The following is a 24,020-nucleotide window of genomic DNA, read 5'->3' on the forward strand; positions in this document are numbered from 1 at the left end:
AATGACTCTACGGGTCAATTGCGTTCCTCTTTATTTCAATCGCATTGCAAGCAATTAAACTAACCAAATTATATGATAAAATTTTAAATAAGTTCCGAAATACTATATTTAGAAAACAAATCAATAAAAAATTAGTATTTCTTTTTATTGATGTCCATAAAAGGGTCATTACTCGGTTCTAAGTATTGTGGCAGTAAAGTTTGAGGTGAGGAAGGTAATGGGGCATATTCAGAGATTTCCGTATGATTGCGATCCTGTGCGTGACTGCAACGCACCGGCTACTGGGTAACTAAAACCACTTTTCCACTAGCACTATCTATCTAGCCGCGTGAGACTGAGTCCTACCAGAGGTAATGGTTCATAATATTTCTGAAATATAAAGCATGTCGTACTAGTCTACTTGCTTAGTGCAAAAGAGGTCTAACTCCAACGACCTACCTATTAAACTGAGTTGAGTAACTTTGGTAAACGACAGTTCGAGTTGCCCGCTATACTATTCAGCAAAGTTGTTCCGAATTAGTGAAGTAAATCTATTATCAAATAGAGTTATTTAACGGCCCGTGCAGATAGTTAGATTATTTTTCTTGATTGTGGATGAAGATTTGATTAGTTAGGCAGTTTTGACAAAAAAAAAGACAAAATATGTAAAGTGTGATATGTTTCTTTAAGTAAAATGGTGCACAATTTTGGTAATATCTGTCAAGGAATGGATGACCAGATAAGATGATATTTTTGGTGACTAAACAAAAGAACAGGACGTACGCTTAAAGATTAGAGATATAAAAACTAATGACACATGAAATATATTTCATAATAACTCAAAAACAAATTTATATTCACGTTGAAAACTAGAATTTCAATTAATTTCAATAATATTATAAAAACGTATAAAGTATTGCAAATTATTTAGTTCTACGACTTTTGGCGGCTGTTGAATTCCTTATTTCGCTGGGACGGAGTGTTTTTATTACTTTCAATTAAGTAACGACCCCGCCTAGTTGTTAGTGTACGTCATAATTGAAAATTAAATTAGAGTGCTTTTTTATTAATTTTATTTAAAAATAAAGTCATATTTTGGAGGTAAAAATGTACAAACTCAGTGGTTGTGTAAAATAAAAAACAGTTTCTTAAACTAATTTATCAAAAACAAATGAACTCTAGCTTCAGGTGTTTCAAATATTTGTATTATTTGCCGTGAAGTTTTTTGTGAATGATGTGTGTACTTCACTGGACATTCTTCAAATGTTATATTTTTCATATTCAATCAGTTCTTAACGAAAGTTATTATAAGAAAATCTTACTATGAGTCAATATGGAATGTGTGAAATTTTCAATTTAACAAACTTTAAGAATTAAAAATATAAGATTAGAAAAAATAAATAAGTCCAGCCATTTGTACGTATACGACCTTTGATATTTGTGTGAAAGTGAATTTTATTTAACAAACTACATATCTTCTGTGACAGTCAAATTGCGTTACATTGAGTAACTTTGTAAACTTGCGGTTACATGGATCTGGCTACCTCATTACATTGCGCAGGTTGAGCGCACGATGTCCCAATTTCGTGAGAGGGCGACGTTATGATGCGTTAGTCTCTCTGAACTACAAATTACGTTCACCACATGAATATATTGAAGTGACTGATTCCAGATTAAAACAAGAATGTTTGTTACTATCAGAGTATCAACTAACTGCAGGTTAAGTCTCTGATATTGTACCACCTTCATTAACAATAGTGACATATTTCTTGTTTCTTTTAAAAAATAGAGATAACAATAGTATTTTTGTACAGGTATCAACAGTTATAAATTCGCAGTAATAACAAATGTTCTTGTAATGTGAAATTTTTATGGGTTAATTGTAAAATATACATTTATTTATTTCTATTTTTATCATAAAATGAAATTTAAATTGGGAATGTAAAATTTGTCTCAAATTTCACCAAGATAATATTTTTACTAATTAAAAGTCTAAATTCATGAAGAAAAATGAATTGAAAATTTTAATTAGATAATTGTTAAAATAATGCTTCGTGTTTGTTGGTTTGGTGTATGAATAATAAATGTAAGTCACGCGAAATCTTTTCTGCGAACATTTTTGAACATATTTCGTAATATTTTTAATAAATTTAACAGTGCTATATTATAACTAATTATTAAACTAATATTTTGTTTTCAGAAAGTATAATAAAGTTGGTTTAAGAATTGATTTATCCTCGCTCTCTTTTTGAACGTACAGTCGATTTTGTACGCGGTGTTTAAGATAAAGAAAAAAATGTTTGCATTTCGCAAATAAGTCAATTTCCACTCCTTCTTACTATTAAACAATTAGAGTGTTATCGATGATCTGATTAATTAAAATGTATGTAAACGTTTGAGATGATCAAACGAATGTCTTTAAAGTGCAATACTACCAGCAAATCCCACTGTACATCGGTAGCTTTTTTTCCCTTCAGATTATTTATTTCAATTACAATACAAAATTAATATGCTCAATCATCTCTTCTATCGATATTAAATCACATTCAGGAGATCAGTACAGTAATAAAATACGCGCGTAAAATAAAGTCCGATCACGTGCACCGCAGCTCGGCAGTAGGGGGGTGGTTCCACACAAGCCCACTGACCGATTTGAAATCTTCACGTGAGATGGATTTTGAATGAATCGATTAAAAGTTTTATTGTAAGCATGAATTGATGCAATATTGAACGTAAGTATACCTATAAATATTACAAAATTTCGAAATGGAACATAACAAAAGAAAAATCAAAAATCGTTCCGTGGTACTACTTCGAAATCTCTATCGTAAGGAGAAATAAGAGGGTTTGTGCTTTAAGATGAAGAAAAGAACTTCTTAAGTTATCACTAAATTCTCTCACCTTCGCACATACGTCGTGAAAAAAACAATGAGCATTATCGAACACAGTATTGGGGAGTCTGTAAATCTTAATAGAACCAATTAAAGGTGAGAGAATTTAGTGATAACTTAAGAGGTTTTATCACATTTATCACACTTTACATTAACATGTTGTATTTTTAGAAAGTAATGCCTTTATTGTATTATGATCAAATTAATTTTAGACAAAAAAAAACATAAATAAAACAAAAATAGTAAGTACTATTTTGTTATTTCGATCGAAAATATAGTTGTAAAATGTTTAACATTGTAGTTACATAATCACAATATCTTGATATGGCGTAATAATAAAAAAAATATGTAATTATCGGTGAGTAGATATTCTTACAAGGTTTTTAGGACGTGAATCAAAAGTATCGCGTGATCGAAGTCGTTTCTAAGCCGGCACATTCGATATGGTAACGTACTATACATGCAAGCCTTTATATACAATTCATGCCGTCTAATAAGCACCTACAGCTAACCGCTCCAAATATTATCAAAATAATATCGTATTTACAAAACGTTTTTCGATATATTTACCTTAATTTTCAATAGAATAGTTTCGAACTGAATAAAAAGCTTTTGTTATTATTTTGTGACGTTAAACTTTAACTTTACGTATGTATTGGGACATTTTGAATCTCGTCGAGCCGGAGCATGCAATTGAGGTCGCGACAGGTCTATATAGTGGACTTATTTTTGTAACTAAGCAGAATAATAGAAATATCACCGTCTTTAACTACATAGCGTCAGGTCAAAGCGGTTTCGCTTACTAACTCAGCAATAACAATTGTTGGGAGTATCCAATATCTACTGATAAATTAGCATCATAATAAACTTAAATCCCAAAACAATAATGGTACAGTATTACATTTGTATCCGACAATTACTCTAAATCTTTTTCATTCCCGGCCCAGTCCTGTTGGAGCTCCTTTAGATCTTCTCCGTCACCTTCTCCTCAGAGATACCTTGGTCACTCAGATATAATAAAAACACATACTTTAAACTTTAATAACTTCAAAAAGAGCGCATTGCTACCGCATTTACTGTAATGGAAAGTATTTGTGTTAGCCACGACTCACGTGTCGTCGAATATTTCACGGGGCGCCGCCTCTTCCGTCGGATACGACACAAATTATCATAATGCACGCCTCGTCTCGCCGATTCCAACGTTTCACGCAATAACGAATACAGCAGTAACACGATTTACGTATAAGGCATATTGAATGACGCGGCTTACATGTATTTAAAGACATTGCTGAAAATTTCAATGGAATTCTTCGTTGTAACCGGATTACGTTACCGAGTTGTTTGACGTTTGTAAAATGTAAGTTTTAAAAAATGTAATAATTTACAAGATAAATCATTTTAACCTTTGGAAAAACCCTTTCCTATTCCAATTTGGAAAGCTTTTAAAAAAGCCTTTTCCTAGTAGGAAAGGATGGGAAGGGGAAGTGAATTTGGCGGAAGAGGGGACGCATAGGAAGGAGAAATATCGTCTTTCTGGGCATCCCCTTCTCCGTAGATTAAAGGTAGGCAATGCATCTGCATTTGCGGATGTTTATGCGCAACGGTCGCCTCGCTATTACGGCGAATTCAGGTGGTCGTTTGCTCGTTTGCCACCTTTTGATTTAAAAATAAATAATAAACTAGCAAGGTTGCATATTTTTTGTAACTTAATCATCACGATATCTTGTTACTATTGTTTTATTATTGAATACTAGTACTGTATGTTTTCTTATATTACAAAAAAACAACATAATATTATTTTTGGTACCCAAATCTGAAATACGTATACATGGCCTTTTTTGCTGAAATTCTGCGGCGTATAACTTAAATATAAATTGTTTCATCTCGTACAAGTTACATTTGAAAAGATTGATATAAAATATTTACAAAGAGCAAATGTGGAGCTCCAATTAAATACTCCGAGATAAATGTTGGCTCCGGAAAGGTCACGAATATAAAGCGCATATTTTTTTTTTTGTTAATTCTGAGAAGGTTCACAAGTGATAAATTAAAAAGTGTACTATTACTGCCCCTATAGTCGGTGACCATAGAGTAGGAAAGATGACTAGTTGGTCTAATATTGGTCGGTATATTATATAATATGTTATGTATCTGCATCTAGAATTCTCCTTCTTTTTTTTCAAAAAAATGTATCAACAAAATTTCAAGTGGGAACTCACTTATGTAACATTTTTTATACTTTTAATTTTAACTACGATACGAAATGGAGAAACCATTGTCTGTTGTATGACTAGAACGGGTTGAAAATGTATGTTTTTTTCGGTAATGATTTAATACAATATTTCTAAGATTCATTACGGAAAGGGTATGAAAATATGGCAGCCCTGTCTATTTATTTTGGAGAGCTAACTCCACGGCCGCTTTCATTAACTTACTTTCATAATGAATAAATGTATTACGCCAGAAATTTTTCCCTTCATTTTTCTTCCGTCTTATTTTATCAAATTTGAAAAATCATCCGAGCGAAACTTTATTTACCGAGAGCTAACAACAGGTTTTTTTACCGACACAATGGAAATATTTAATTTTGTCTGCATAAATGATTGCTCAATATTTATACTTTTAAGATTTTCCATTGTTTTTATGATTTAAAAAACAACAAACTATTAATATTTCAAAAACCAAAACTGTTTAGAAAAAACAGACTAAGGACATCTTTTTGTACATGTGTTTTTCTATCGCAACCAACAGTAAAGTTGAGCTACTATATGGGGCGTAGTCTCAACATATTAGGGTATTATAGTTCCATTGAAAGTGCTTCTAAAAAATTAACTCATTTTGATATATATCGCTTGACAAAGGTAAATAAAATTACTTGCCTATCCTACCTTCGTAGAATCAATTTAGGTTTCGCGTTACATAAAAGTAAAATTGTTTATTTAAACATGTTTTGAAAGGGTTTTAATTAAGTCTTGTTAAGTAATAATTGAGTGAAATTATCCCTCTGTTTAACATTATACAACGTAGATAATAAACAAATTGAAAAAGTTTAAATAGATTTTATGAAATAAATAAACGACAATGTTTTTGAATCTATTACAATATATCCATGCAGTCACAATGGTCCTACTGTTGGACGAAAACTTATTTAAGAATAAAACAGAATGATTAACTAAATGCATAAGTGAATGAACGAATGAATGACTGTTATAAATGGATAAAACCCAATTAAAAAAACAGTTCCACGATGTTGTTCGCTTTCTGTCTTCATTAGAACATTCATTGTTTGTTATTATTATTTTGGTTATCCTTATCATCTCATCTCATTCACAGTTGATGTTTTTGTACACAGTATCAACAGTGGATGTAGACGCAGTCCTCGGTCGTACAGCCTCGCTACCATGTGACGTCACGCCAGACACAAATGAAGATCGTGTCTACATGGTGCTCTGGTTTAGGAAAAGTGGCGGCAAGCCAATATACAGGTAATTATAGTCAGCTCATATATTTATACTCCTTAAACTAGCCTAGATTAGGTGTGATTAGGCTTTGTTTACGCTGATCTAGTGTGGATAAGTTAACTTCACGCATAACTTTTGGGTTTTTCAGTTATAATGTTTTACTTTAATGTTTTTCAGTTACAAAGTTTAAGTGAGAAAGCATCATTGATAATGTTTATTTAATTAATACTATTAAGACAGGCGTAATGAACCATTCGCGTTGCCTTAAACGGATGAACGGAAGCCGAGTCGAGTCGATCCAATTAGCTTTATAAAGTACACGTACGAGAAAATACACTTAAGACGTTTCACGCAGGTCGTTACCGTCGTATCACCCCTGACGCTCGCCGCTCGCGACCGGACGGAAATGTTTTTAAATTTTTTTTTTCAATTCAAACACATAAATTTCATTAATTATGTAACACGATTTTCTTAAACAAAAACAACAATGTAACATTTCTATTATATGGATGAGGAAAGTTTATAGGGTGTTCTTTTTTGTCGATTAAATGATTAATAAGGTAATTTACTGTGATAAGTATCTGTATAGGTATAACAACACGATGTAGCAAATGTTTTGGGATTCATTCCCTCGTAAAAAGCATACTTAAATTGTTAAATTTACCTGGAAACAGCGGGGTGTACAATAAAATCATCTTTGTGAAAGCTTCTTTGCTTCATAAATTAGAATGGAGGTTGGGAAATTGAGAAAACGTAGTCAGTCCGGAAATTGAAAAACTTCAGATTTTTCGAAAGTATTTTCTTTTTGTCCAGATAATAAATTTATGAATGTACTATGTGACAATTTACGAGTTTTATATACAAAACAGAATAAGCCATTATTAGATCGCCCTTAATAGAATTTCACTTTTAACTTTCTTTTTATGATTTTGGCATTTCAAAATATTTATAATCTATGCAACACTTGTTCACTTAAAAATTATCATGAAAATGTACAAAGGTAAACTAATAACTTTCCTTCTTGGTTACTGAAATTTTCCAGCTTTGACGTTAGAGGGCGTTCATTCAGCAAAGCGCTGCAGTGGTCGGATCCGGGGGCTTTCGGGCCGAGGGCCTACTTCGCGACGATAGCAAAGCCCGCCTCGTTGACTCTTAGCTCAGTGCAACTAGATGATGAGGGTGTATACAGATGTCGCGTCGATTTCAAGAATTCACCAACGAGAAATTTTCAAATTCGTCTCATCGTAATAGGTAAGCAGTGTGTCTTTGATTTAAATAACTTGAACATGAAAACATCTAATGGAGTTTAAATCTATTTGTATTACTACTAAAAAGGCTTTGCTTTTTTGAACGAGATAATCTCAGAAACTAAACAGCATAATTTTTAAGACAGGTTGAGGCTATTTAATATATCGGTGCATCCCTTATAATCCGAGTGGTGCGGGACAAATTTTATAACAATTGTTAAGGATTTATGTATGTATGTAAACCCAAATTACATCGTCAGTACGTCTAGTGAGATATTTTAGAAATCTTATATTGCATATACTCTTGATAGAATATGATTAGAGAAATAAATCAAGAATTAGTGTTGTAGAGATCGAGTAGCAATGCTACTTATCATTATTATTACATTAATAATAATAATATTTCAATATAACATGAATTAAACGAAATAAATTATAACGCAGTACATTTAAGCTTAATAAAAATGTCTTGTGGCGGGAACTGGCAACCAATTTAGTTATGAATGAATAAAGGTACCATCGCGACCGGCGCGGCCGGGTAATGACATCTCGTAGACGTTTTAATTATAGTCTATCGGACGATGTCGGCTTGGGATTTCGAGATCGCTCAGGCAGTTATGATAAAAACGTTAGCCCACCAACTCCGCTGATAAAATCTGCAGAAGACACTTCAAAAGGATTAGATGGATTTTTTATTCAAATTGATGAAAATTGTAAGATTAATTTTTGACATGTTTCATATTTAATTTCATACTTCATATTTAAATTTCTTTAACCTGTTATAAAAATCTTAAAAAAAATATTGAAACGTATTTCTCATTGATACATAATGACTGTTTAAACCTTAAAATAGGGCTTTATTTTTATTACAATACGTTTGATAAAAACATCACATTCTGTATTAGACCAAAGAAACTGCTGTTCTTTTAGCCCTAGTAAAGACGGCGACAGACACAAGCGAATGACATCTCATTTTCTATTACACGACGGGTACGCAAATTTCTTTCACACAGAACAAAGCGTTTTAGAGTAAGTCTACATGGCATATATGCAACTCAATTGAAATCCATTAGGCTCCTCGAGCCGAGAGGTAATTTGCAAGAAATCTTTTGTTATCAAAGGCTTTCTCACCACAAAGAGCGCTTTCAATTTCAAAAGCATTCATATTAATATAAAAAACGGGTATATTTACGAGATTCTCACTTCTTTTACCTTAAAGAAAATAATCTAAGATGATTAATCTTAAGAAAAACAACTATTCATGTTTAATAAAGGTATACTAGCAAACCTTAAACGTTTTTCTACCTTTATAGTAGATACAAAAAAGACGAGCATTATGCTACTGAATTTTTAAATACTAAGATTTAAAAATAACCAAATACTTTCTTGACGAATGTCTTGTTTCTAATGATAATATCAAATGTGCATATTAAGTGCAGGTTAAGCCTTCGGTGATGATTAAATTAATAATTGAAGGTATATTTGAGACATGAGTCAATATAGCCCAGATATTGAACTGCAATAAACATTTCAGTACCTCCACATCAGATGCTGTTGTATGACAAATCTGGTGCAGATGTGTCTGGTGTCGTTGGCCCGTTAGAAGAGGGTGCTGCGCTCGTATTAGTTTGCGAAGTACGAGGTGGTAAGTAATCAATTCATGAATTCAACATCACAGTAGAAGTCTTTTCGTAAGACAAACAAGGACTTCGCCATTATGAAATTACATTGCCGTAACTGTTAAATATGTTGTTGGTTCTGTTCTGTTCAAGGAGGATGAGAGATGACATTATGGTTTTATACAAGTGTATTAATCGTGAAAACCTATGAAAACAAAATTTTGAATGTCAATCCTAAGACTTGGTAACAGATATATTATAAAGTTTTGTTATTTTACCGTAATAATTTAATACTAAGTTAAACAACGAATTTATGGTACATTTTTAAATGTTCATCGCGTTCTATCACGTTCAATTTTATTTTTTATCGGCTCATTTCTTTTGTAGTTACATTGGAAGAGATATTCCATACGAATGGGTTTATTGAAAAGTCCGCAGTATAACCGGCATGCTGGCAGTGCGCCAGTGATGCCGCACGGATTATCTCTGCCTGTGCCCTCTCTATTGTTATGATATAACTACCACTTGCTTCAAAAAATTATAAACCTATACGCTGAGTATAGCAATCTAACCTAACATGTCGTTGCTAACGTTGTTAACAGACCAATTGCTTCATAAAATACTAAACTATCAAACATTATTTAAAATTACTCTTGGTATTGCTTCTACGTTGTCCAACATATTTTTATAAACATTTTAATTTATTGGCGTCAAACATAATCGATCCTAAGTTCGCTTTAGCGATCGGAAAAACTTATGTATAATTTAGAGGTTGTTAAAAATAATTAAGGTAACCTTTGGATCGATCTTAAGGATTAAAATTGGATACGAACGTTGTTACAGAATTTTATTTACAAAAGTACCATGTTTAGAAACTTAAAATTTAATAACAATTCATTTTATTTTAGTTAACTAGTAATAAACTTTTAGGTCGACCTGAACCTACAGTTTCTTGGCTAATCAACGGAACCATTGAACCTAAATACATAGGAGTGAAGACAGACACTCATGTTGTTGTCAATCGTTTAGAAATACAGAAACTACAAAGGGATGACTTAAATACTACGTTTAAATGCAGAGCAACGAATACACATCTTGTGCCACCTCAAGAGAAAACTGTGAGACTCGAAATGATTTGTAAGTTATGTTTTTTGATAATTGAATCTATATCACTAAAACCTTCTATGGTGTAATAATTTAATTATTAAAAAAATATATTTTATTAACTAATCTATGAGGGAACATAACGATAGTTTTACTGTTTTGATGTAAGTTTAATGTAAATAATATTGACACACCAAATCTTAAAAAAAAACTATTCCATTAGCGTCTAACCTCTAGTCTAATCATAGTTATTACTCGTTATAACGTAAGATTATATTATGGGCAACCTTCAATACATTACAATATGTTTAGCTGAAAATAAATACTTTAATAGCAGCTTTCAACTAAATGCCAGAGAATAGGCCTCCGAGATACCTTTTAAGCATTAATTTTATTGTCTAAGAGTTTACTTAAAAGGATCGTAGAATGTCTTAATCCTATTTATTTGACAAAGTATGTACTTAGAGTGAAAATGTTACATTACGTTTCACTTTAATTTCAAATGTTGTGAATTAGCTTGCTTATATATTCTAATTTATTTAGAATAATGGGAACACATTGGAATAATGAATGTTTAAAAAATATAGTTGAATTAAAGTCTTAAAGCAAAACTGTTTTTTTTTTAATAAACACTGCACACTATGAGTGCAGTCGAACCTGGATGAGTGAGAACTCGAAACCTTTACTAACGAGAAAAATATCGATGTCCCTTAGACTCTCCCTTTTCCAGGTTCGGCTGTATACATAACAGGTGCTCATGAAACAAATGAGTTCATTTTTAATATTCGAGTTCAAAAATACTCAAATTGTGATATGAAAACATATTCTTATAATTATAATTGATCATTGGTTCTAATGTTTGTTTGTTCGAATGTACTTTTAAGTTTAATTTTCCAGTGTTGCCTGTGTCTGTATCGATGTTAGACAGACCGCAGCAACTGCTTGCGGGGTCTGTTACAACATTACGATGCGTCGCAAAGGGCAGTAGGCCGCCGGCTCAAATAACTTGGTACAAAGATAACAGAAGCTTTAGAATGGATAAGGTAAATTATTTGAATTTACACTACTCAAATACGAATGAAGAAGAAGAACGACTTAAAAGGTTGGATATGCCTTTATATAAGTTTATCGACTGAGAACACCAACAATAAAAAATGTTTAGGTATTGTACTCACGTTTAAGAGAAAGTACGGACTAACCATAAGGGTCAATTATAAATAAACCTCTTGCATTTGAACAAGTAATATTGATCAAAATAATTTTTGGTTTTCTTTTGTTTAAATTAGATAAGCGAACATTACAACGATACTTGGTCTATCAGTACATTGATAATGAAACCTACGCCAGCGGACAACGGAGTTACAATTAAATGTGGGGCTATCAATCCTTCACTGCCGGGCAAAGAGATCGATGATCAGTTTCAACTCAACGTTGTATGTGAGTATTGACATCAAAAATGAACTATTTTACTTATTGAAGAGCCAATAGCCTAATGGTAAAGGGTACAAACTACCGATCGCTCGGTAGTGAATATGATTCCCGCCATTCGACTATTGTGTACAATTGGAATGGTATAATTTTTAAAATTGAATACTTAAATAACTGTTATTGTGACATTCAATAATAAATATTCCTTCTCCATTAGACAGTCCGCTGGTTACACTGACTTTAGGCAGCACCCTCAACCCGCACGACATAAAGGAAGGAGACGACGTATATTTTGAATGTAATGTTAGATCAAATCCTAGAGAACATCGGATATCATGGTACCATAATGTAAGTATGTACGTCTCCAATATCACAACAGTGGTAGACGCAAGCAACACAATATCTGTTGCACGAATGGGACGGCTCGCCCGGTGCAATACTACGACCACACAGAAGATATGCGTCAAGTGAAAGTAATTTCGCGTACTGTCTGATGAGTGTGTGTCCCAGAGGCCCAATTTTAGTCCTCTTTTCCTTCCCACCCTTTTCTTATAAGGAAGGAATGGGAAGGGAAAGTGGATGTGATGGATATGAGAGACGCCTAGGAAGGGCAAATATTCTCTTTCTGTGCATCTCCTCTTTTGTCGATTAAAGGGAGGAACCTACAGTTGCGGATGTTTTGCGAATTTAGGTGGCCGCTTGTTTGTTTGCCACCTTACAATATATAGTTATGTAACAAAATCTTATTCAACAGTAACAATATAGACATTCAGATAAGGTTATCAGAATATATATTAAGCAGCTCTTATATAGAAGGAGTTTTAGCAGAATTAAACATTTTGATTATTGATAAAAGTACATACCTTTGTTACCGAACGTATTGTGAGGTACGCGTTATTTTCAGGAAACATATAAAATAATGTAATGTGTTGACTTCACTGTATATAAAAATGCTGTATGAATGTTGGAATGAAATTTGTGTTCCCGGCGTAAATGTCAACGTCTGCTCTGCGTATGATTGATCAATGGCTGGTTTCAAGCTATAAAACAAAAACGAGTGTGATATATATCCAATAAAAATCTAATATTCGCATCGGTAACAGTGACGTTGGTTTCTCTACGCAACCATATAATACGAGATTAATAAATAACCCACAGTAGATAAAAAATAGGGTTTTGTTAGCTTAAACTTAAGATACAGCCACGGTCTGGGAATCTTAAAAAAATTACAGACCCGTTTCTTTCTTCTGAAGATCTAAAATAGTTTAAATGACGGTGAAGGATCATGCAATAGCAATGTATTTATATACGTTTTATAATCAATACTTATTGCCTCACATACATTGCATATTTTTAGTTTTTTTTTATATTCATAAACAGGCGCTTGAAGGATCTACAAATAACGCTTACTGCCCTACCAGGACCATTTGAAGGAGACTCTTAACGTAGCTTTTGTTTTAAAAAACTACTACATGGTTAACGTTAAGCAACACTGACATTATGAACTGCATTTTAATTTAATATTAACAAAACTGTCTCTTTTAGGATATAGCAGTTACACAGAACATGACTTCTGGAATAATACTAAGTACTCGATCTCTGGTGCTGCAAAAGGTGACGAGACGCGAAGCGGGGAGGTATGCTTGTAAAGCTGCCAACATCAGAGGTGAAACGTCCAGCGAAGTTGTCATGCTGAGAGTTCAGTGTAAGTGAAAATCGGTTTTTTAGGTACTTTAATTTTATGTTAGGAAGCTCTTCATACTCCAATCCCTGCTAAGATACCACCGCACTTCAGCTAAACTGCTGCTACACTCGTCAAAAAAAAAATTACGCTGCCCTATTCCTCTTATCAAATCTAGTTTTGCGCAAAGGCACTACAACTTTCTTGAGCCTTTGATATATAACCAAATATTAGCTCAGTGCGACATCAACCTAGGAGCTCTAAATTACTTTAGATTCAAAAAATACGCAACGCAATGGCTAATGACACTCGACTACGACCAATCTGAAAATCTTTTAAAAATAAAACAAAAAAAAAAAAGTGAAAAAAAACATCAATATGAAAATAAATTCACATTCATGACTATGTACACACACACTCGCACATACACACCCCACAAATACACATACATATTATTAACATATTTTTGTACTGTAACACATACTGTAGTAACGTAAAATCGTAAATAAGAGAAGGCGCTGTCTCCTGTAACACAGGTTACACCTAGCACAGGTGACAGAGCTCTATTAAATTTGTAAAAATATATTTAGTTCAATATAGAATTCTTAATTTTTATTTTTTATATACAGTTGGTTTCCTTATACTTTGTAAACGTCTATGTGAATACGAAAATATTTTGAAATAATTACTCGTAACAACTCTTTAAGTGATTCTTGTAGCAAGAAGTTTGACTTATTAAATTTTAAAATTAACGGTATAATTACATGGTAACAATTTGTCGAGTGTTTTATCAATGTTTAAAATCTTTTATGTTTCAATTTGTTACAAAACGTTTTCCCTCTAACATTTCATTATAAAATATTTAGGTAACAAAAGGGTCGACTCCAACGATCTAATACCACGACCACACAGATGACAGGTGTGAAGTGGAAGTAATTCTTCGTTTCGTCTGATGCGTGTGCGTGTTGGACATCTAATTTTAGCCCTCTTGCCTCTCTCACCCATTTTTTTTAAGGAAGGTACTGAAAGGGGAGGTAGATTTGGCAGAGAAGAGGACTTAATGGAAGGTTAAACATCCTCATTCAGTAGGAAGTGAGAAACCCACAAGTGCCTACAACACTTAATTATTCATTCCTGAATAACAAACGTCGGATACACTGACATGAATTTGAACAATAAAATGTCACTATACGGTCGGCAGAGAATGAGTTACTGCGCAATAAATATCCTTATATCTGCGAGTATGTATTCAAATGATTGCGGTACGGATCGACGTACCCGCTTCCTTCCGCGGCGGACTGGCCGTCGAGTAATTGCCGAGGAAGGCAGTAACTGTTGTAAATCATCGAAATTATTACCTAATATTACGGCGACTCGCCACGAACCTTTGCAATCTGTTGTTTTGTGGGTACACATTAATTCATAGAGCTTTGTTTTACTTTGAGGCTGAATAAATTTTCTTTGTTGGGTCGGAATATATTCGCAATTATAGTGTGTTGTTGAACAATGTCTAATAGGTTTACCTAACATTTATGCTTTAAGAATTAAAGATGACTGAATTTTAGTCTTAGTCAAGTGATTGAACGTCGAAGAAAACACAAGGAAATAAAAAAATAAACATTTTTAATACCTAAGATGTCTACTTGTTTGTACTTTTAAAAGCATTCGTCAACTATGCACGACTAAGTGTAAAATTGCCATTTTTTATATATCAAATAATCCTTTTTAGAGACAAAAATTATTCGCGTGTAATATTTTTCAATATTTGCATGCATGAAATTTTTTATTCGTCCTCTCCCCGCTGTGAACTTAATAGCAGTGGCGAATGGAGAAAATAAAATTCATCGTAGTCATATCAAATTGCGTTTCGGTGCTTGAAAATATTTTTGTCAAAGCAATACATGACACATACGTTACAAAGACCTTTAAAATAAAAAAAATACAGTTTGTTTTGAAAGCATAAAGTTTTGGAATCTATTTTACAATGAGATGACTAATATCTTATTTCGAAATATCATGAAGTTCGGAAGCACCGTCTAGATGACCTCTCCTTCGTCAGTATGACTGAATTTAATTTTTAGTTGCGGTCTTCCTCGCACTTACTTATTCTATGCTGTTTTTATCCCCAAAATTCTAAAATTCTCAATAGGTAAACATCGGATTAACTCAAGTTCTGTCAGATGTAATCTCCGATTAGTTTGCAGATGAGTCATACCTATCGTGCTGGTACAATGAAATAGAACGTTACAGATGCGCCGGTGTGCAGCGATTCGAGTCCGCAAGTTGTGGGCGCGGCACTAGACGAGGCGCTGCACGTTAGATGCTCAGTGCACGCTGACCCTGCTGACGTCACCTTCCTATGGCAATTCAATAACAGTGGTGAAAGTTTCAACGTGTCTCCAGCACGATTTGGTAAGTTAATTTTAGATAGAACATCGATGACTTGGAGATGATGACTTCGCTTTTTGGCAAATTGGGTCGTTTGCTTATGTGCTACCTTTTACATTTAAAGAATCAATAACCATTCAATTAATTAGTTACTAATATTTGTAACAATTACGACGTAATACTCGTAGTAATAAGTTTTAAGTGCTATCTAGTTTAAATGTTCCATTGTAAGAATTTAATGTGTTTATTAAATAACAGATAAAGACTTCATTGATTTCATATTTTTTTTTAATGTACAATAAAAGGACAAAAGAAGATGATTGTTGCGAAAATTAAATCTCATATCTCTTGATCAAAACGTTTCTCTCCGTATCGAAGCGTTATCTTGTTCAATAATGAACACTGTAAAGAACCAATCAGTTTTTATGTTTCTAAAACATTTTTTATAATTTAATTTGTTTTAGATGAACAAGATGATATGTCGGCAGCCGTCATTTCGGTTTTTAGCGATATCAGTTTTTCTTTGTCCTTTGTCAAAGTGTACTATATAAATATATATACGGTATTTTTTTCTCGTAGGCGTTATTAACGGAAGCACCAGTGAACTTCGTTACACGCCTGCGAGTGAACGCGACTACGGAGCATTAACGTGTCGGGGCACGAATGCGGTCGGTCGACAGTTGCAACCATGTATTTTTCAAATTGTTCCTGCTGGTATGTTGGCAAAAAATATGTATATAAATGTTACAATTTTAATTTAAAAATAAGTTACTTTTTTATCGTAGCATTCACGTAGCAATATTATTGCATCGATGTAGCACTATCGAAGCATAAACGTAGAACGAACATAGTATTCCCTTAACGAAAATTAAAAAACCTAACAACTGGAACTTCATCGTAGCAAGAATCGTAGTATTGTCGTAGTACCTAGCAAAAGCAAAGCACATGCGTAGCAGTAGCGTAGCATCAACATAGAACTAGTGTAGCTGTGACGTTGTGATCGCAGATTGATGTAGGGGGTATTTAAAGTATAAACCCCCCCCCCACATCAGTAATCGGTTCTAAATGTAACAAAAAAAACTTATACAAGACTTTTGGAAGTTATCAGTTGTTTCGTTGCCATTGGAAATTTCTAAAACTTTATCAAGTAGTTCGTAAGTATTTCTTCTTTATGTAAGTTATGTTTTTGTGTTATATTTTTTAAGATCTTAGCTACTTAGGTAAATTAAAGTAGACCGTGAAGATCTAATTTATATAATCTTAACACAAAAAAAGATTCAATTGAAAAGTTTGCATGCAATTAGAAAGTTCGATGACAAAACATTTATCATTATAAAAGTGTACATAACTTATATACAAACAATTACATTAAATGATTTAAAAAACATAATTGATGATAAGTTACGATATATTATCTGTAATGCTTATTTAATAAATTAATTCCAATGTTATAAATATAACAAAACTATCCAGCTCGACCATCGCCGCCACGAAACTGCACAGTACTGGCCAGTAACGATTCTAATTGGAACGAGGAAACGTTTAAGGATGATATTGAGGATTACATCGTAATCCGTTGCGTCGCCGGCTACGACGGGGGCTTGCCACAGCTCGTGGTATTGGAGGCTTTAGACCCTAACACAGCCTCTATTAGATTTAATATTACTGCAAACGAAACGAGTAAGTAACACAGCTAAATATTTTATCAATTCTGAGTGTTCGTTTACGATGATTCATACTTAAAAAATATTTTCTACTTTTTTGTTCTGTTGTTCAATCTCAAATGTATTGGAATATATACCTATATATTTCGCGTATAGCTTGTGGGCTTGCGCTTACGAAACACTTAAACAAAAATTGTAAACCCGGTAATTAAAAAAAAAAACAGTGGCAAAAAAAAGCTTTACGGCATACGGCTAAGGAAATTCACCATGATAATTTTATTGATTTTATATTATATGACATTGAACTCATTTAAATAACCAATTTAATTTTAAATATTAAACATTATTATATGATATTTTATTAAATTTTAAACTACAATTTATTATATTACAACTTACTTTCTTCAACTTTAGATGGCGTGGCTGTGTTCCTAATACCCATAGGATTACTATGGGTGAATAACGCGGCTTTGAGGCTTACAGTGTATTCTAGAAATGACAAGGGAATCTCCGAGAAGATCGTCCTCAGTGCCCTCGCGTATCAGGACCCTGAGCGACGGACAGGTATTAGCGTTAACAACGCTTTTAACCGTCTTACACAGAAAATGTGTAATTTTTTTTTTTTATTTAATAATTTAAGAGGCTTTGTCGCAAAGCGACCATATCGCCCCATAAGCCTTCCAATAAATACACCTTACATCTAATTATTTACATTGTTTCTTAAACACATGAGAATGTGTAATGTGTAATGTGTTTAACGTAAATTTGCTATTCGACCTCAGCTATATATTCGACACATTGTGACGTCATCAGGGCCTAAAATTATTGACACGATTTAAAGAGTAAAGTTGATTGTTGCATTCGTATTCTTTCCATGTAATAATGATATGACTAACAACCATCATGCAGACATTTAATTTTTTTTTGTTTAAAACTTATTCAGTACTATGTCATTGTTTTATATTGTTGCTTAGTTAATTTCTTTTTTACATACAGATGGAAATCATAGTCTTATGGCTGGAGTATCAAGAGCTGCTTTCTGGGCAGTCGTTCTTACTACGATCGTATGCACAATGACAGCGGTCACAACGGGACTATTCTTGAGAAGAAAACGGTAAAACTAGTCAACAGTCTTACCTTTTTCATCACACTAATCATTATATGTTAAATAATAAACAAAAATAATATGCCACATAATTTGCTTATCATAATAGTGAATTTTAAAGAATCTTTTTAATTTTTAGACGTCGATCAACATCTAAACCACACTCGTCACATTTGCAATTGAATTCCGGCGACGGACAATACGTTGTAGCATTTACGTTGAAATCTAGAACTAAGCAGAGCCAACCTGATATACTTAATCCACCGCCAGGTAAGAGAAAAATATCTAGAAAGCACACCCAATAATTATAGGATATCTTATATATTAGAGGACTGAGTTATATATAATAACCCCAGGATTTTATCCAAATTTGGTGCTATAAAGAAACTCCACAATCTTAACCATAGAATAAAAATCACCGTGACCCTTTTAAATGTATAATTTATTATTTTTAATTTGATTAAAATCCAGTCGAAAATATAAATCTATTTTAAATTTATTTCATTCAAACTTTTCACACAACATGAATCCATGGGGCACAAGCAATAAAGCTAACCAAATTTCGTTCTCAATCCCCAAAGACTCATTACAAAGAGAATTGTATAAAGCGTTGAAAGTGGGCTATGAACTGAAATACATTTAAACTTTATTGATATATGTTTTGTTTGTTTGAATATTTTGTTGTGTGTTATTTAAAGGACTTAAAGTTAGGAACCGAAACAAATTTATAAATTTTAATTAAAATTTAATAACGTAAATTTTATTCTGTACCAGATACAATTTGAAACAAAAAAAATGATTAACTACATTTCACACTAATAACTTAAACCTAAAAAATATTTGAACCTCTTTGCTAGCTCCTCTGGATTTACCAAAAACATTTTAAAAATTATAAACATGAAAAAGTAAAAGAGATCCTCAATTTTATAGATCCCGGAAGCTCATCGACTGAAAAGTGTGAAATAGAAGTAGCTGTCAAAAATGGCGGGCTCAGTGTAAGCGAGGAGTGGGCAATGAGTGAGCGCGACTCGCTAACTGCTAGCCAAGAACCACTTCAGCCGGTTAGTTTTTTACGTACTTAATTTTATTACTAAAATATTATTTAGTGATCAAATTTATAGTCAAACTACAGAGTCTTAATACTTGGCAGTGGTGTGGAATGATCCTTTTCCACTCATGTTTTTAAAGTAATCCTTACCGCGTCGTTGACTGACATCAAGGGACTTCTAATTTTTAATACCACATACACTTGTACTTGTAGACTATTTTAGTATAAAAATTTAAATATTAACTACCATAAAATATGAATTACAGAACTTTTTTGCAAATGAAAGCATTTGTTGGTTCTAAAATATAGTTAAAATAACAAATAATGTATGAATTAGTAAAAATATAATTTATTTTTTTGTTCTTTACAGGTTACATCATCACCTAGAGCCTCAATATCAAGTAAACAGCAAGTGACAATAAACACACTGTCAATAAGTAAAAGAGGTCATCTCATACCAGAAGAAATACCAGGCCCAGAGAGTTGTGTATAGAAAATTGTATAGTTATTATAATTTTGTATTTATTAACAAATTGTGTATTGACTGTGAAAAATGTGATAAAAATATTGTAAATATTTGCTAATTAAAAATAAAATATAATTATGATTCAGTATGTTTTTCAATTATAATTTAACCAACTATTTTAATAATACATTTAATAATAAAGCCTAACTAAATTTATTGAGATTGCCACCTAATATCTTAATACCTACGATACGTAAAGAAAGAAGACAGCCTTACTACCCGAGTGAACCTGGGATGTAGTAAAAAACATTAATTAATTTATATAATTTACTCAATATTAATAAAGTTATTATCAGCTCACTATACGTCCCCACTGAGGGGCGCGAAACCTTACCTAAGTTAGGGGCTATTAACCATCACATTCAATTATACTTTCGTATCTTCTAACACTAAAATTAGGTTTGTAAACTAAAGAAATCACTTACCGTTGGTTTCTGACACCAAAATCGCTGTATAAATGATATAGTTATCCCAATCATTAATCTTTGACAAAAGAAACAAACAAAAAATACGTTTTAAACGGATATTTCGGTCTCGGAAACCCACGGTAATTGACACGTTCTATATAATTCATTTACAATGTTTCTCATTAATTTTCATTATTTACATCGCCGTGTATTACTCGTATTAATAAAATGTCAAAGATTTTGATATAATAAAATAAACATTATTTTAAATGCCAATTATAGAAATAGGAAGCAAAACCACGTTCTAGGAACCCTCTAAACATGACACCCAATTAAAACAATTCTACCTAAATGTAATGGAATGGAAAATACGATGTAGGAATTTTTTTGAATTCACGTATTGAAGTAAAAATAATACATGGCTAAAGCGCTATAAAAGAGAATGTGTCTTTATTTAACTTTAAGATGGTCTAACGTAAAAAGTCTAAGTATTTCTTTCTGCGGACTGTTGAGAACGAGTATGAAATTCCCAAGCGTGAGCTCGTTTAGCTCGTAATTTTTCATTGAGCCTGAGAGTCGGCAGGAAAGCCTCCAATTAAGTTTCTCTTTACCGTTTGCGCCGGGAAAAAGGGAAGAAAAATGAGCGACCGAGGAAAAGGACAATCCAACGATATAAGTCTGCTTTTGGCATAAATTTAAATGTGCTTGATTAAAATATGTTTTGATCTATTTCTAATTGAAGTCCATTTAGAAACACACACGATGTTTAGTAAGTCAATTTAAATTTAGTTTATTGTATTTGTAAAAATACTCTTTATACAGCTATTTTAGGTAAATATGCTCAGATTTACATTTCAAATAAATCTGACGCGAAGAAAATCCGGAGATTTCGTTATCACGAAAATAAATTCTGAATATAAAGGAAATAATGATTTAATCATTCAAGAGAGGAACATCAAAGGAAAATTATATGAAAGTTGGCCAACTGTGAAAACCGTTAAAATTAGGTGTCGCCGTAAAGAATAAGTATGTCTCCAGAATCGAACGTCGAGTAAGAAAATGACTGGGGAAGTGTATTTCACGGGCCACAAACTTCCCCGTGAAAACAATCGTAAAACGCTTTTATTACTCTAACATTCGCCATTGATTCACGGTCTGAAACAATAAAAATACTGACTCAATCAACCCACCAAATTTTACGAGCTTTATAGGTGAGTGGATTTATTGTTCCAAATGGAATTAAATAATGTTTCATTTACACCTCAATGTTAAATAACGATATGCGGAGTGTCTCATCGTTAATTACATTACTTTTCCAAATAAATATTTAAATATTATCCTCTCTAAATCCATAATAATCCTCCCTAAATCCATAGTAATAATCCTTAAATTGTATCTACTAAAATTCACTTTCCCTGACATAAGGTGTCCGGTTTATCGAGTATTATAATTGCCTATAATGTTATTAATATATATTCATAGAGTAAATATAATTAATAACAAATCGTACCAGAGATTACCGACGGGATTTTTCTAAAAAATATTAAATTGTCAAACTTTCTGACCAACATTTGACAGGACACTTATTTTAAGGTTTACTAATATAATAAATGTGAATGTTTAGTTGGATGAACGGATGGATGTTTGTTTGAAGGTATCTCCAGAACGGCTCAACGGTTCTTAATGAAATTTGGCACAGATGTAGAACATAATCTGGAAGAACACATAGGCTACTTATCACTTTTTTTTTAATTACGCGAGGACAGAGTCGCGGGCGAAAGCTAGTACTAATACAAAAATATATATTGAGAAAAATCTGAAACAAATGTGGGATTTAAAAATAATGTCAGCGTATAAAGTAGTAAGTACCATGTGCAAAAGGTAGCAATGCGATGATAAATCTTCATTTACCTTGTTCGCACATCCGACCCGCCCTTCCCAATTAGTTAACCCGCCTGACATTACGGAAGGTACGTACACTCTCGGATTTCCGCTGCGGTCACCTATATTTTGGTCTTACGTTGATCTTACAAATGGAAAGGCTTTATCGATTTGTACAAAAGGTAAGAGGGTTAGTATTTTACGGCACAATTAAAAAAATAACTTTTCTTATAATTCTAATCACTTAACTATTTTGAATTCGAAAAACAGCTGTCACAAGATGCGCTGTTACTGCCTCAAGGAAAATGACAATTGCTCTGATGCAAAAGACTAAATTGGATACGCTTAAAACATTATCTTAACACACTTTAAGATTCTTAGTTTTTGTTTATTTTAGAACAACTTTTAATGTTAACTATACCTGGATAAAGTGAGAAATGTAAAAAGTTAATATTTATAAAACGTAAATAAATTTTAAATAAAATTAACACTTTTTTTCGTAAGTTAAAACTACTATATGAAAGTTTCTATCCCAACATTATATAAGCATCTTGTGCGGTTTAAAAGATGCCGAAAAGGGGTATATCGATCCTTAATGACATCCATTTCTATGCTAATGAGATTTACCCAATGAATGAGGCCACAGTGGAGTAGGAAAGACTTCATGAATTTACTTTTCCGTTCCAATTTAAGCAGCTCTCTGTTAAAACATTTCGTTGATTCGCTAGCTTTTGAAAACTCACAGGAAAATATTACAATAAAATATGTACTCGTATCTTAGTGAATAAATTAATGAATTTCACATTCCATAATTTAATTGATTTTGTAAATAAAATCCTTGCTATATTAAGAGTAAAATAAGTGTTAAATTCAAAAAGTTTTTACCAACTCGACCATAACTAATTCATATTTCAGAGAAAAAAAAAATTTCAATAGTAAGTTACGAGAAAAGTCTTGTCTTTTGTAAAATAAATAAAAAAGACAGCTTTTTTATCGAAATATCTACAAGTGCAAAATATCTTTTCATACTTGTGTTCAATAGCTAAAGCTTATTTCGTACAATATCGTTACTAAACATTTACTTTGAAGTGTAATAAAAATCGTCTTAGCTACGTGTGAGGGTGGTGTATGAAAAATATCAAGCGACTATTATTTTTTTTTCTCTCGGAAAAAGTCACCTTTACAAGTATATTTGGGGGTTCTTAAACTTTTCATAAAAATAAAGCTTCAGACATACAGAGGACAAATTCGTTTGAACACGGGCGCAGTTTTATTTCATGTTACAGTAAACACCTTCAAAGTCAATTTAAAGGCGAGCAAATAAAACGAAAAAAGTTTGGTTAAATATGATGTATGTGAGAATTAAATGTTTTTGAATGTATCAGTACGTTATAGATATTTCAAAGATAATTCATTGAAATTATTATTACGAAATAATTTACGGACTGAACTGATGCAAAATTTTCATTTTTGTCTTCTTGATTACGACATTAAACGCGAGGTAATACTGCCAAAAAAGCTATGCAAAAACATTTTGTTATCTCTTTTTTTAAGAATGTGAAGGATAACGTTTATTTTTAATATACTTGAA

At 32.5% G+C, this 24,020-nt stretch overlaps 1 protein-coding gene across 1 annotated transcript in view; it reads left to right on the forward strand.

Annotated features, from left to right (window-relative positions):
* LOC106721451 (hemicentin-2) overlaps positions 1–20,108 on the forward strand; it is a 49,399-nt gene extending 29,291 nt beyond the window's left edge. The window contains exons 2-17 of the mRNA XM_045681835.1: positions 6,223–6,355; positions 7,374–7,582; positions 9,113–9,223; positions 10,128–10,334; positions 11,199–11,344; positions 11,588–11,738; positions 11,947–12,077; positions 13,275–13,434; positions 15,661–15,822; positions 16,378–16,512; positions 17,272–17,478; positions 17,877–18,026; positions 18,459–18,576; positions 18,707–18,837; positions 19,498–19,628; positions 19,986–20,108. Coding sequence (XP_045537791.1) covers positions 6,223–6,355; positions 7,374–7,582; positions 9,113–9,223; positions 10,128–10,334; positions 11,199–11,344; positions 11,588–11,738; positions 11,947–12,077; positions 13,275–13,434; positions 15,661–15,822; positions 16,378–16,512; positions 17,272–17,478; positions 17,877–18,026; positions 18,459–18,576; positions 18,707–18,837; positions 19,498–19,628; positions 19,986–20,108 — 2,405 coding nt within the window. The remainder of the gene's footprint in view (positions 1–6,222; positions 6,356–7,373; positions 7,583–9,112; positions 9,224–10,127; positions 10,335–11,198; positions 11,345–11,587; positions 11,739–11,946; positions 12,078–13,274; positions 13,435–15,660; positions 15,823–16,377; positions 16,513–17,271; positions 17,479–17,876; positions 18,027–18,458; positions 18,577–18,706; positions 18,838–19,497; positions 19,629–19,985) is intronic.
* Positions 20,109–24,020: the final 3,912 nt, after the last annotated feature.

This window comes from Papilio machaon, chromosome 17, assembly GCF_912999745.1.
Source record: "Papilio machaon chromosome 17, ilPapMach1.1, whole genome shotgun sequence".
Classification (NCBI taxonomy): Eukaryota; Metazoa; Arthropoda; class Insecta; order Lepidoptera; family Papilionidae; genus Papilio; species Papilio machaon.